We start from the raw sequence: 14925 nt of genomic DNA, 5'->3' as shown, positions 1-14925 counted from the left end.
CAGCCTGTACAAATTTTCCTCATAGCTGTATTTTCCTGTCCTGGCAACATCCTTGTAAATCTCCTCTGTACCCTCTCTGGTGCAATTATATGAGGTGACCAGAACTGAATACATACCTCAAGTTGTGGCTGAGCTAATAATGCAAACAGCTGCAGCATAACCTCCCTACTGTTAAATTGCATGTCTTAGCTAATAAATGAAAAGATTCGATATGCCTTCTTAACCATCTTATCAACCTGTCCTGCTTCTTCCAGGGATCTGTGGACATTCACTCCAAAGTCCCTCACTTCCCCTATACCACTATTTTCCCATTTATTGTATAATCTTTACCTTGTTTGACCTCTGCAAATGTAGCACTTCTACATGTTGAATTCCATTTGCCACTTTTCTGCCCACCTGACCAGTCCATTGATGATTTCTTCCTGCAGTTTACAACAATCCTCCTTGCTATCAACGACATAGCCAATTTTTATTTCCCCCCCCCCATCTTCTTGATCAATCCCCCTACATTTGCGTCAAAATTATTAATATATTCCACAAAAAAGCAGGGACCTAGGTACTGAGCCTTGCAGAATCTTGCTGGGTAAAGTCTGTCAGTCACAAAAAAGCACGTCAACAATTACCTTTGTTTCTTTAAACTGAGCCAATTTTTCGACATTCCGCTCAATCCCATGGGCTTTTTTTTAACCACTCTGCTAGCTGGGACCTGATCAAAAACTTTGTTAAATCCTCATGGGCCACATCAACTGCGCTGTCTTCATCCCCTCATTCTTTTCATCTTCCTTATTACTTCTGTAAAAGTTTCAATCAAGTTTGTCAGACCTGATCTTCACTCAGCAAATCCAAACTGACTGTCCTTGATTAATATACGACTGTCTAAGTGACAGTTTATCTTCTCCTCAGTATTAATTCCAATAACTTGCCCACAACTGAGGTTAGACTGACTGGCTGTAATTATTCAGTCTATCCCTCACTCTCTTTTTAAACTAAGGTACAAAATCAGCAGTCCTCCAATCCTCTGGCACCACACTTAGATTCATTGAAGATTGGAAAATGTTTGTTGAAAGGTCAGTCACAAGGGGACATAGGTTCTAGATGAGGGGTAAGAGATTTGGGGCAATAGGGTGGTGACGATATTGAATGCGCTGCCTGGGAGGGTGGTGGAGGCACATTGCCTCACATCCTTTAAAAAGTACCTGGATAAGCATATGGCATGTCACAACATTCAAGGCTATGGGCCAAGTGCTAGTAAACGGCATTAGGTGGGAGGTCAGGTGTTTCTCGCATGTTGGTGCAGACTTAGTAGGCCGAAGGGTCTCTTCTGCACTGTATGATTCTATGATTCTATGCAAATGATCTTTGACATGGAGAAGTAGTGATCCATCAGCTGAGGGAAGGCAGTCAGTGGTAATTATCAAGTTTCCTTAGACATTTTTGACCTGAAGCCATGAAACTTCATGGGCTCCATGAGGGAACGTAACTGACTGAATAGCACTGTGGCCTCACCTCCAGTGAATCTGTCCCAGCTGGTGACAGAATATATCAGGAAATGGTATTAGGATATTGTATTGGTGGAGCCTAGGATGTGTAAAAAACAAAAATAAACACAAAGCTGATTTTAGAGCAGAGAATTTTCCAACCTGCACAATGTAATTACACTCCAGTAGCTCCATTACTGGATGGAGGTTTAACTTCATGTAGAGATAGCTATCTTCAAAGGCTTTGTTATATAGGTTTTGTAGAATCTCAGCCTCCCAAGATGTGTGTTTGTTTAACCAAGCCTGTAATTCAAAACATAGAAACTTTCAGAATAATAAGGTAAAGGAGGAAATTCAGTCCTCAGTTTATCGAGTAAAATGTAGTAAAATATAGAAAGAGGCACTAATACATTACAGTTCCAAAAAAAGAGTAATATTGGATGCAAAACATTTTTCTCTTTCTCTGTTTCTCTTTTTCAGATGCTGCCAGACCTGCTGAGTTTACCCAGCACTTTGTTCATATTTCAGATTTCCAGCAGTATTTACAGTATTTTGCTTTGATTACACTGATTGAGGGCTTCAAGTTTTTAGGTGTCCAGATCACCAACAACCTGTCCTGGTCCCCCCATACTGACACTATAGTTAAGAAAGCCCACCAACACCTCTACTTTCTCAGAAAACTGAGGAAATTTGGCATGTCAGCTACTGCTCTCACCAACTTTTACAGATACACCATAGAAAGCATTCTTTCGGGTTGTATCACAGCTTGGTATGGCTCCTGCTCTGCCCAAGATTGCAAGGAACTACAAAAGGTCGTGAATGTAGCCCAATCCATCACGCAAACCAGCCTCCCATCCATTGACTCTGTCTACAATTCTCGCTGCCTCTGCAAAGCAGCCAGCATAATTAGGGACCCTATGCACCCTGGACATTCTCTCTTCTACCTTCTTCCTTCAGGAAAAAGATACAAAAGTCTGAGGTCATGTACCAACCGACTCAAGAACAGCTTCTTCCCTGCTGCTGTCAGATTTTTGAATGAACTTACCTTGCATTAAGTTGACCTTTTTCTACACCCCAGCTATGACTGTAACACTACATTCTGCACTCTCTCGTTTCCTTCTCTATGAACGGTATGTTTTGTCTGTATAGCACGCAAGAAACAATACTTTTCACTGTATGTTACAATAATAAATCAAATTGATTATTCATCGGCATTTATTACAACTGTTATTATTGCTTAACTAGGAATAGCAAAAAATACCTTTTGTTTGCAAGCGAAGGATTTTGAAAAAGGATTTATCAGCTATCAACTGAGGAATATTTTTCAAATCGGAATTTCACAACAGGTTTCATGTAAAAACATAATTACTTCTGTTGATCTAATATTTTAAATTACAATATCCTATTAGGTACTTCCAAACTTATGTCCATTCTAAGCTGTCCTCTGACCATGATCCTTTGAGAGCAAAATCTTTCCCCAGATTTTCATGCTCTCTCCCATAACTATGATCTGCCCCAGCATGATCTATCAATTTCCCTTCGATCTACATGGTGCAGGGGGGAGGGTTTCAGTTTTTCAGATCATTGGGATGTCTTCCAGGGCAGGTGGGGCCTGTACAAGAAGGATGGGTTACAACTTAACTGGAGGGGCACCAATATCCTGGCTGGGAGGTTTGCTAGTATGATTTGGGTGCGTATAAACTAACGAGGTAGGGGGGTGGGAATCAGAACAGTAGGTCAGCAAGAGTAGAGACTGGGGATGAGCATGCAAAAACCAGGCTAGCTAAGAGGAAGAGCAGACTGGGGGATGTTTAACTCAGTGGGCCTGGAGGTCTGGAATGCATCTGCTCCAATGCAAGGAGTCTAACAGGTAAGACAGATGAACTCAGAGCCTTGATTCTTGCATGGAACTTGGATGTGGATGCGATAACGGAGACTTGGTTAAAAGAGGGACAGGACTGGCAGCTATATATTCCTGGATATAAATGTTTTAGGTGAGACAGAGGGGAAGGTAAAAGAGGCAGGGGAATTGCAATACTGGTTAGGGAACATATTACAGTTCTACAGAGGGAGGACATCTTGGAAGAATCACGCAATGAGACACTGTGGGTAGAGCTCAGAAACAAGAAGGGGGCAGTCACGATGATGGGGGTGCACTACGCGCCTTCCAACAGCCCACGGGAAGTTGAGCTATGAATATGTAAGCTGATTCTGGACAGGTGTAGAAATAATAGGGTTGTTGTAGTGGGAGACTTTTTAATTTTCCTCATAGTGACTGGAAATCTCTTAGGGCTAAGGGTCCGGATGGTGAGGAATTTGTTAAGTGTGTCCAGGAAGGTTTTTTGGAACAATATTTGGATAGTCCGACTAGAGAGGGGGTTATACTGGACATAGTACCAGGGAATGAGCCCAGCCAGGTCATCAAAGTTGCAGTGGGGCAACATGTGGTGAACAGTGACCACAATTCTGTAAGCTTTTGGATATTCATGGATGAAGGACAAGTATTGTCCTCGGATTAAGGTACTAAACTGGGGTAAAGCTAACTACAGCCGGATTAGGCAGGATTTGGAGGCTGTTGTTTGGGACAGGCTGTTTGAGGGTAAATCCACATTTGGCATGTGGGAGTCTTTTAACGAGCAGTTGATCGGAGTGCAGGACGGGCGCGTGCCTGTGAAAAGGAAGGACAGGAAAGGCAGGATTCAGGAACCATGGATGATAAGTGAAATTGTGAGTCTAGTCAAAAAGAAAAAGGATGCATACATGAGGTCTAAGCAATTAAAAACAGATGAAGCATTTGTCCATGTAGTCCATGTTGCCTACATGGACTTTAGCAAGGCCTTTGACAAGGTACCGCATGATAGGTTGTTGCATAAAGTTAAATCTCACGGGATCCAGGGTGAGATATCTAAATGGATACAAAATTGGCTTCTTGACAGAAGCCAGATGGTGGTTGTGGAGAGTTGTTTTTCAAACTGGAGGCCTGTGACCAGCGGTGTGCCTCAGGGATCAGTGTTGGTCACACTGTTATTTGTCATTTATATTAATGATTTGGATGAGAATATAGGGGGCATGGTTAGTAAGTTTGCAGATGACACAAAGATTGGTGGCATAGTGGACAGTGAAGAAAGTAATCTCCAATTGCAACGGGATCTTGATCAATTGGGCCAGTGGGCTGACGAATGGCAGATGGAGTTTAATTTAGACAAATGCGAGGTGATGCATTTTGGTAGATTGAGCCAGGGCAGGACTTACTCAGTTAATAAAAAACAAAGAACAAAGAACAATACAGCACAGGAACAGGCCCTTCGGCCCTCCAAGCCTGCGCCGCTCCCTGGTCCAAACTAGACTATTCTTTTGTATCCCTCCATTCCCACTCCGTTCATGTGGCTATTGAGATAAGTCTTAAACGTTCCGAGTGTGTCCGCCTCCACCACCTTGCCCGGCAGCGCATTCCAGGCCCCCACCACCCTCTGTGTAAAATACGTCCTTCTGATATCCGTGTTAAACCTCCCCCCCCCTCACCTTGAACCTATGACCCAACGTGAACGTCACCACCGACCTGGGGAAAAGCTTCCCACCGTTCACCCTATCTATGCCTTTCATAATTTTATACACCTCTATTAGGTCACCCCTCATCCTCCGTCTTTCCAGTGAGAACAACCCCAGTTTACCCAATCTCTCCTCATAACTAGCCCTTCCATACCAGGCAACATCCTGGTAAACCTCCTCTGCACTCTCTCCAAAGCCTCCACATCCTTCTGGTAGTGTGGCGACCAGAACTGGGCGCAGTATTCCAAATGTGGCCGAACCAACATTCTATACAACCGCAACATCAGACCCCAACTTTTATACTCTTTGCCCCGTCCTATAAAGGCAAGCCATATGCCTTCTTCACTACCTTCTCCACCTGTGACATCACCTTCAAGGATCTGTGGACTTGCACACCCAGGTCCCTCTGCATATCTACACCCTTTATGGTTCTGCCATTTATCGTATAGCTCCCCCCTACGTTAGTTCTACTAAAATGTATCACTTTGCATTTATCTGGATTGAACTCCATCTGCCATTTCTTTGCCCAAATTTCCAGCCTATCTATATCCTTCTGTAGCCTCTGACAATGTTCCTCACTATCTGCAAGTCCAGCCATTTTCGTGTCATCCGCAAACTTACTGATCACCCCAGTTACACCTTCTTCCAGATCGTTTATATAAATCACAAACAGTAGAGGTCCCAATACAGAGCCCTGCGGAACACCACTAGTCACAGGCATCCAGCCAGAAAAAGACCCTTCCACTACCACCCTCTGTCTTCTGTGACCAAGCCAGTTCTCCACCCATCTAGCCACCTCCCCCTTTATCCCATGAGATCCAACCTTTTGCACCAACCTACCATGAGGGACTTTGTCAAACGCTTTACGAAAGTCCATATAGACGACATCCACGGCCCTTCCCTCGTCAACCATTCTAGTCACTTCTTCAAAAAACTCCACCAGGTTAGTGAGGCATGACCTCCCTCTCACAAAACCATGCTGACTATCGTTAATGAGTTTATTCCTTTCTAAATGCGCATACATCCTATCTCTAAGAATCCTCTCCAACAACTTCCCGACCACGGACGTCAAGCTCACCAGCCTATAATTTCCCGGGTTATCCTTCCTACCCTTCTTAAATAACGGGACCACATTAGCTATCCTTCAATCCTCTGGGACCTCACCTGTGTCCAGTGACGAGACAAAGATTTGCGTCAGAGGCCCAGCGATTTCACCTCTCGTCTCCCTGAGCAGCCTGGGATAGATTCCATCAGGCCCTGGGGATTTGTCAGTCTTTATATTCCCTAAAAAACCTAACACTTCCTCCCTTGTAATGGAGATTTTCTCTAACGGGTCAACACTCCCCTCCGAGACACTCCCAGTCACACATCCCTCTCCTTTGTGAATACCGACACAAAGTATTCATTTAGGATCTCCCCTACTTCTTTGGGCTCTGAGCATAATTTATGCTCTGAGCATAAACAAGTCATCATTACGAGGGAGGAAGTGTTAATTGAATTAAAAAGCATTAAGGTAGGTAAATCTCCAAGGCTAGATGGCATCTATCCCAGATTACTGAGGGAGACAAGAGATGAAATTGCTAGGCCTCGAACACAAATCTTTGTTTCTTCGTTGGCCACTGGCGAGGTACCAGAGGATTGGAGGATAACCAATGTTGTCCCATATTTAAGAAGGGTCGCAAGGATAACCCAGGTAATTATAGGCCAGTGAGCTTGACGTCAGTGACAGGGAAACTGTTGGAGAAGATTCTTAGGAATAGGTTGTATACACATTTAGAACTGAAAGATCTTGTTAGCAACAGACAGCATGGTTTTGTGCGTAGGAGGTCATGTCTCACTATGTTAATTGAGTTTTTTGATGAGGTGACAAAAATGATTGATGAGGGAAGGGCTGTAGATATTGTCTGCATGGACTTTCGACAAGGTCCCTCAAGGTCCCTCATAGCTTTCGGAGCACTGCTCCTTCGTCAGGTAAGGAGCAACGCTCTGAAAGCTCGTGGCTTTTGCTACCAAATAAACCTGTTGGATTTTAACCTGATGTTGTGAGACTTCTTACTGTGTTTACCCCAGTCCAATGCCGGCATCTCCACATCTTGGCCATACAAGACAAAGGGTAGTGGTGGAAGGGTGTTTTTTCTGAATGGAGCTCTGTAACTAATGGTGTTCTGCAGGGATCAGTGCTGGGACCTCAGCCATTTGTAATATATATAAATGACTTGGAAGAAAACGTAGCTGGTCTGATTAGCAAGTTTGCAGATAATACTAAGATTGGCAGAGTTGCGGATAGTGATGAAGATTGTCAGAGAATACAGCAGGATATAGATAGGCTGGAAAATTGAGAAATGGCAGATGGAATTTAATCCAGACAAATGTGAGGTGATGAATTTTGGTCGATCCAATTCAGGTGGGAGCTATAAAATAAATGGCAGAACAATCAGGAGCATAGACACATGGAGAGATCTGGGAGTACAAGTCCACAGATCCTTAAAAGTGGCAGCACAGTGGAAAAGGTGGTGAAGAAGGTATATGACATGCTTGCCTTCATCAGACGGGCATCAAGTATAAAAGTTGGCAAATTATGTTACAGTTGTATAAAATGTTGGTTGGGCCACATTTGGAATACTGTGTCCAATTCTGGTCACCACACTACCAGAAGGACGTGGAGGCTTTGGAGAGAGTGCAGGAAAGGTTTCCCAGGATGTTGCCTGGTATGGAGGTTATTCGCTATGAGGAGAGATTGAATAAACTGGGATTGCTCTCCCTGGAAAGACGGAGGCTGAGGAGCGACTTGATAGAAGTTTATAAAATTATGAGAGGTACAGATCGGGTGAACAGATGGAAGCTTTTTCCCAGGGCAGAAATGATAATTACAAGGGGGCACAAGTTCAAGGTAAAGGGGAAAAAGGTTCAGTGGAGATGTGCAGGGGAAGTTTTTTTACACAGAGGGTGGTGGGGGCCTGGAGTGCACTGCCAAGTGAGATGGTTGAGGCAGTTACATTAGCCACATTTAAGACTTAGCTTGATAGGCATATGAACAAACGGGGAATAGAGGGATATAAGCAGTTGATTAGATAGGTAAACATGATCGGCGCAGGCTTGGAGGGCCTGTTCCTGTGCTATACTGTTCTTTGTTCTTTGTACATGTTCCTTTGCTTATTATTCTCTGCTGATATTATTTCCTTATTATTCTCTCTTGGAGGGTAGATAATGTAAGACCACTATTCAAAAAAGGGAGGCAGAGAGAAAATGGGGAACTCTCGACCAGTGAGACTTATGTCAGTACTGGGGAAGTTGTTAGAGTTTATTATCAAGGATTTCATAACTCGGCATTTGAAAGGCAGTGCTATAATCAGACAAAGTCAGCATGGATTTACACAGGGGAAGTCATGCTTGATGAATCTATTGGAATTCTTTGAGAATGTAACTAGTAGAGTTGACTGAGGAGATCCAGTGGATGTGGGTTATTTAGACTTTCAGAAAGCTTTCGATGAGGTCTCACATAACAGACTACTATGTAAAGCTAAAGCACATGGGATTGCAGGTAATGTCTTGAGATGGATAGAAAGCTGGTTAGCAGATAGGAAGCAAAGAGTTGCCGTAAATGTGTCTTTTTCTGATTGGCAGTCAATGACAAGTGGGGTTCCACAGGGATCTGTGCTAGGGACCTAACAGTTCACATTACATATTAATGATCTGGAAGAGGGAACTGAATGTATTATCTCCAAATTTGCAGATGATACAAAGTTGGGTGGGAGGGTGAGCTGTGAGAAGGGTACAGAGATGCAAAGTGTGTGGATATATGTGAGGTTATCTACTTTGGTAGCAATAACAGAAAGACAAATTATTACTTAAATGGGTGTAAATTGAGACAGGTGAATACTCAACGAGTTGGAGTCCTTGTGCATCGGTCACTGAAAGCAAGCGTGCAGGTACAGCAGGCAGCAAAGAAGACTAATGTTATGTTGGCCTTCACAGCAAGAGGATTTGAGTATACAGATGGAGATGTTTTGCTGCAGCTGTATAGGGTGTTGGTGAGGCCACATCTGGAGTACTGTGTGCAGTTTTGGTGTCCTTATCTGAGGAAGGATGTCCTTGCTATAGAGGGAATACAGCAAAGGTTTATCAGGCTGATTCCTGGGATGGCAGGTCTGTCGTATGAAGAGAGACTAAATAAGTTAGGATTATATTCACTTAAGTTTAGAAGAGTGAGAGGGGATCTCATAGAAACTTATAAAATTCTAACAGGATTAGACAGGGTAGACTCAGAAAGAATGCTCCCAATGGTGGGAACAATGGAGACCAGCCCCACACTTCCCAATGGTCCAGAACTAGGGGTCATAATTTGAGGATAAGGGATAAACCTTTTAGAACTGAGGTGAGGGGAAATTTCTTCACCCGGGGGCGGGGGGTGCGGGGGACGGGGGGGGGGGTGGGGTGAATGTGTGCAATTCACTACCACAGAATGTAGTTGAGGCCAAAACGTTGTCTGATTTCAAGGAGAAATTAGATATAGCTCTTGGGGCAAAAGAGATCAAGGGATATGGGGGGTGAGGGTAAGGGAGGACCAGAATATTGAATTTGATGATCAGCCACGATCAAGATGAATGGCAGAGCAGGCTCATAGGGCCAAATGGCCTACTCCTGCTTCTAGCTTCTATGGTTCCATATGTATATAAATGGCGTAGGGCGTGATCTTACCGGCCATTTCTGCCACGTTTCTGCTGCAGCAAAGTCAGAGAATTAGGTGCCTAGCCAAATCTCTGTTCACTGCAGCGGAGTGGGAAAATCCCCCGGCGTGAATGGGGGTAACATTCCGGCCCTAGACTTTGGTGTACTGAACACAACTTCAAAATTTAGAGATGGTACAAAACTTGGAATTATTATGAACTTTGAGCAGGATGGCATGGAACTTCAAAAGTGCGTAAATAGGTTGGTGGAAAGGGTGGACAAGTGGCAGATGTATAGAAGTGTAACATGATTTATTTTAGTAGGATGAATGTGAAGAGGGCTGTAAAATAGGCCAATAGATAATCTAGTTGTCTTGAGCGTTTAGGGATGAGTAACCCCAAATGATAGAATTTTACATTATGTTTTAAAGTGAGGAGATTCAATTTGAAGCCAGGATCGAATAAACGAAATTATGAAGGCAAGAGGGACAAATTAGCTGAGATGGATTGGGAAAATACATTAAAAGCTGCAATTGTGCACAGGCAATTAATAATCTTCAAAGAACTATTAAATAGCTTGCAGCACTTCTACATTCCTTCAAGATGCAAAAACCCCAAAAAGCCAATTAACTGTAACTGACAAAAGGAATGAAGGATTGTATAAGTTTAAAGGAAAAGGCTTATAAAATTGACAGAAAGAGTAGTAAATCTGGGGATTGGGAGGCTTTTCAAATACAGCAAGGGCTTCAGGAGAATTCATAATAAGGAATAGAGAAGTGCACAACAGCCAAATGATGACTTTGGGCCCTATAGTTAAGAAAGCCCCACCAACGCCTCTACTTTCTCAGAAGACTAAGGAAATTTGGCATGAAAGCTACGACTCTCACCGACTTTTACAGATGCACCATAGAAAGCATTCTTTCTGGTTGTATCACAGCTTGGTATGACTCCTGCTCGGCCCAAGACCGCAAGGAATTACAAAAGGTCGTGAATGTAGCCCAATCCATCACGCAAACCAACCTCCCATCCATTGACTCTGTCTACACTTCCCGCTGCCTCGGCAAAGCAGCCAGCATAATTAGGGACCCCACACACCCCAGGCATTCTCTCTTCCACCTTCTTCCTTCGGGAAAAATATACAAACGTCTTAGGTCATGTATTCAGGAACAGCTTCTTCCCTGCTGCTGTCAGACTTTTGAATGGACCTACCTTGCATTAAGTTGATCTTTTTCTATACCCCAACTATGACTGTAACACTACATTCTGCACTCTCTCATTTCCTTCTCTATGAATGGTATGTTTTGTCTGTATAGCAAGAAACAATACTTTTCACTATATGTTAATACATGTGACAATAATAAATCAAATCGAAATCAAATATATTCTCCCATTTGAGGCTAAGTGCTCCCCCTCGTGGGAAACCAGGAGCGATTCATGCTTCCACTGGCAACGGTTTTCATAAGCCACCCTGCTTATTCAAATGGACTCACATGGCCTCCATGTGAAACACACGGATTCTCTGATTCCAGCGGCGGCTGATTCGCTGGAGTTGGGAATCACCTGAATGAACAATAAGTGGGAGCAGCAGCAAAGTGCTCCCTGCACATCCCACAGTCACATTGCCAGGGAAGATAGCCAGAATTAGACCGGCCCTGCACTTGCTGGATGCAGATGTTGATTGCCATCGAGTAGAGGAGGACCACCCTGTTCGCCAGGGTAGGCAGGTGATTATCTGCTAACATAGTGACAGAAGCCTGGGAGGCAGTGACCGAGGCTGTCAGCAGCAGCAATTTGATTCGGGCAACAGCCCTACAGTGCAGGAAGAAAATTAACAACCTCTTCAAAGATGCAAGAGTGAGTACATATCCTCCCCTGTCATCATTCCCGACCCTAACATAGTGGCACAGTGGTTAGCACTGCTGCCTCACAGCGCCAGGGACCCAGGTTCAATTCCAGCCTTGGGTAACTATCTGTGTGAAGTTTGCACGTTCTCCCTGTATCTGCATAGATTTCTTCTGGGTGCTCCGGTTTCCTCCCACTCTCCAAAGATGTGCAGGTTAAGTTGATTGGCCATGCTAAATTAACCCTAGTGTCAGGGAGATTAGCAGGGTAAATACATGGGTTTACAGGGATAGGGCCTGGGTGGGATTGTTGTCGGTGCAGGCTCATTGGGCTGAATGACCTGTTTCTGCACTGGAGGGATTTTATGATTCTATAGCCATGTGAAAATAAGTACTTCCAGCCTTCAACCAGGTGGCCTAAGAGCACCTCCCTCAGAACTCCTATTTCTACCACTCCCCATTATCCCCATCAGTCTCACCCCCCTCCTTGACACCCATCATGATTCCTCACAGGTTTGCCTCAAATCCCATACATGACACTGATGTTAAGCACTAAACACACCTGACCACCATCTCAACATCTTCTTTTACTCTCCCAAAGGATAAGACCGCACATAACAGGAGGGAGAGGGGGAAGACTGGTGGGAGTGTACCAGGGTCCTTACCTCCTTGAAAGAAAGTGCCCTGGAAATTGCAGGAGAGAGTCAGGAGTGGTCAGTAGCCAACTGCAAGGTCGAGATGGCCTGAGTAAGTGAGAGCCCAAAGCACAGTCATAGAGTCATAGATTCGTAATGCGCAGAAAAGGCCATTTGGCCCATCGAGTCTGCACCGACAATGACTACCACTAAAGGCATACTATTCCCAGTTTCCTGCACATGTCCCATATCCTTGAATGTTATGATATTTCAAATGCTCATCCAAATATTTTTTCAAGGTTGATAAGTTTCTGAGCTCCATTAGCTTCCTAGGCAATGCATTCCAGATTCTGACCACTCTCTGAGTGAAAAATACCTCCTTATAGCTCAAATGCTCCATCCCAGGCAACATCCCTTAGTATTATTACCATAGTGAGGTGACCAGAACTGCGCAAACTACTCCAACTGTGGCCTAACCAATGTTCTGCACAACTCCAACATTACTTCGTTGTTCTTATAATCTATGGCATGACTGATAAAAGCAAGTTTGCATTCTTAAGTTTGCATGCTCTGCTGACTTCAGGTATCTGCGAACAAGCACCCCAAGATCCATCTATACCTTTGAGCTTCCCATGGTCCTGCAATTCATTCAATATTCCCTTGTTTTGTTAATTCTTCCAAAGTGCATCACCTCGCACTTATCAAGGTTAAATACCACCCGCCACTGCTCTGCCCATCTGACCAACCTATCAATATCTTCATAGGACCCATACAGTGCAGAAGGAGGCTATTCGGCCCATAGAGCCTGCACCAACAACAATCCCACCCAGGCCCTATCCCCGTAACCCCACATATTTACCCTGTTAGGCCCCCTGACACTCAGGGTAATTTAGCATGGCCAATCAACATAACTCGCATACTTTGGACTGGAGGAAACCAGAACACCTGGAGGAAATCCAAGCAGACATGGGGAAAATGTGCAAACTCCACACAGACAGTGACCCGAGGCCGAAATTGAACCTGGGTCGCTGGCGCTATGAGGCAGCAGTGCTAACCACTGTGCTGCTCTGTAACCTACAACTATATTCTTCACTATGGACCACCCGACCAATCTTGGTGTCGCTGTAAACTTGCTTAATACTCACCCTACATTTTCATCTGTATATCAAATAATAAGTCTCAATACTGATCCTTGTGGTACACTGTAGGACACTGGCCTCCAGCCACTTGAACAGCCTTCTACCACTACCAGTTTCTGGTCCATCTCATCAAGTTTCCCTGACTTTCATGTGCTTTAACCTTCTCAATCAGTGTTCCATGTGAGACCTTGTCAAAAGTTTTGGTAAATCCACACTCTTGACCACATTTTTGAAAAATTCTATTAAATTTGTTAGGCATGACCTCCCTCTGATAAAGCCATGCTGACTATCCCTAATTAACCCATACTTTTCCAAGTGAATATTAATTCTCTCCTTTAGATTTTTCTCTATTTTGTTGCCCTACCACAGGCGTGAGACTCAATGGTCTGCAATTTCCTGCTTATCTCTACTATCCTTCTTGAAAAGTGGAACCACATTAGTCATCCACCAATCCTAGGGCACATCTCTGTGGCCAGAGAGGAATTAAAAATTTGTGTCAGAGCCCCTGCAATTTCCTGCCTCATCACCCAGGCAATTCATCTGGGGCTGGGGATTTGTCCATTTTTAAGCCCGTCAGAGCCTCCAATATCTCCCCATTTCCTATATCAAACTATAAGTTCCTCACAGTCCTTTTTCTGAATTCTGTACCTAAATTCTCCTTTTCCTGAGTGAAGACCGAAGAGAAGTATTCATTTAACACCGTTCCAATGTCCTGCAGCCCCACACAGATTGCCACCTTGGTCTCTCATGGGCTGCTTCAGTATCTGAGGAAACACGAGTGGTGCCAATCATTGTGCAGTTATTAGCAGATATCCCCACTTCTGATCTTATGATGGAAGATAGGTCATTGATGAAGTAGCTGATGATCTGATGATGATTCAACCTAGAACACTACCCTGAGGAACGCTTGAAGTGACGTTCTGAAACTAAGATGATTGACCTGCAACAATCACAATCTTTTTCTTTTGTGCGAGGAATGACTCCAACCAGTGAAGATTTTTCTCCCTAGTTTCCATTGATTCCAATGTTTCTGAGATTCCGTGATACCAGATTTGATGTCGAGGGCAGTTACTTTCACCTCACTTGTGGAAGTCAACACTTTTGTCCACGTCTGAACCAAAGCTGTAATGAGCTGTAATGGAGCTGAGTAGTCTTTGCAGAAACCAAAAATGGGAATGCCATTGCTAAGCAAGTGCCTCCGTTTTTGAACTTGCATCTTCAACTTTGAAAACAAATACAAAGAATGGAATTTTCCAAAAGAAGATGGCAAAGTGTCAGATTTTGACTGAAAACCGGTGTGTTTCTCTCCAGGTTTTCTCTTCAGATCTTTTGACACTTTGTCAAAAAAAGCAGGGGGGCAAGATTGCGTAGTCATTTTTGAGGGGTAGGGGCTAAAGATGCCGGCAAGGCCAGCTCAATAGAGATCGGGGTGCCATTGCAAAGCAAGCCATCAATATTTAAATCTGCTTCACTTCCTTTTTTGGCATTCAGCTGATCACATTGGAAAAACGGCCGGGAAGGTGGCTTTTGATGCAAGATCAGATTGTGCCCTGCACAAAAGCCTACCTTCTTTCTTGGTGCTGTGCTGGAAAGATCACACCCATGATGATCCTGGA

At 44.0% G+C, this 14925-nt stretch overlaps 1 protein-coding gene across 1 annotated transcript in view; it reads right to left on the bottom strand.

The window, feature by feature from the left end:
- Window positions 1-14925, bottom strand: part of LOC144493944 (dynein axonemal heavy chain 8-like) — a 1661706-nt gene that overhangs the window by 554508 nt on the left and 1092273 nt on the right. Inside the window, exon 57 of the mRNA XM_078213521.1 lies at window positions 1641-1781. Within this exon, the coding sequence (XP_078069647.1) occupies window positions 1641-1781 (141 nt within the window). The remainder of the gene's footprint in view (window positions 1-1640; window positions 1782-14925) is intronic.

Source organism: Mustelus asterias, chromosome 5, assembly GCF_964213995.1.
Source record: "Mustelus asterias chromosome 5, sMusAst1.hap1.1, whole genome shotgun sequence".
NCBI classification, from domain to species: Eukaryota; Metazoa; Chordata; class Chondrichthyes; order Carcharhiniformes; family Triakidae; genus Mustelus; species Mustelus asterias.
Note: the sequence above shows the minus strand (reverse complement) of the source record. Positions and strands in the feature narration are given on the sequence as shown.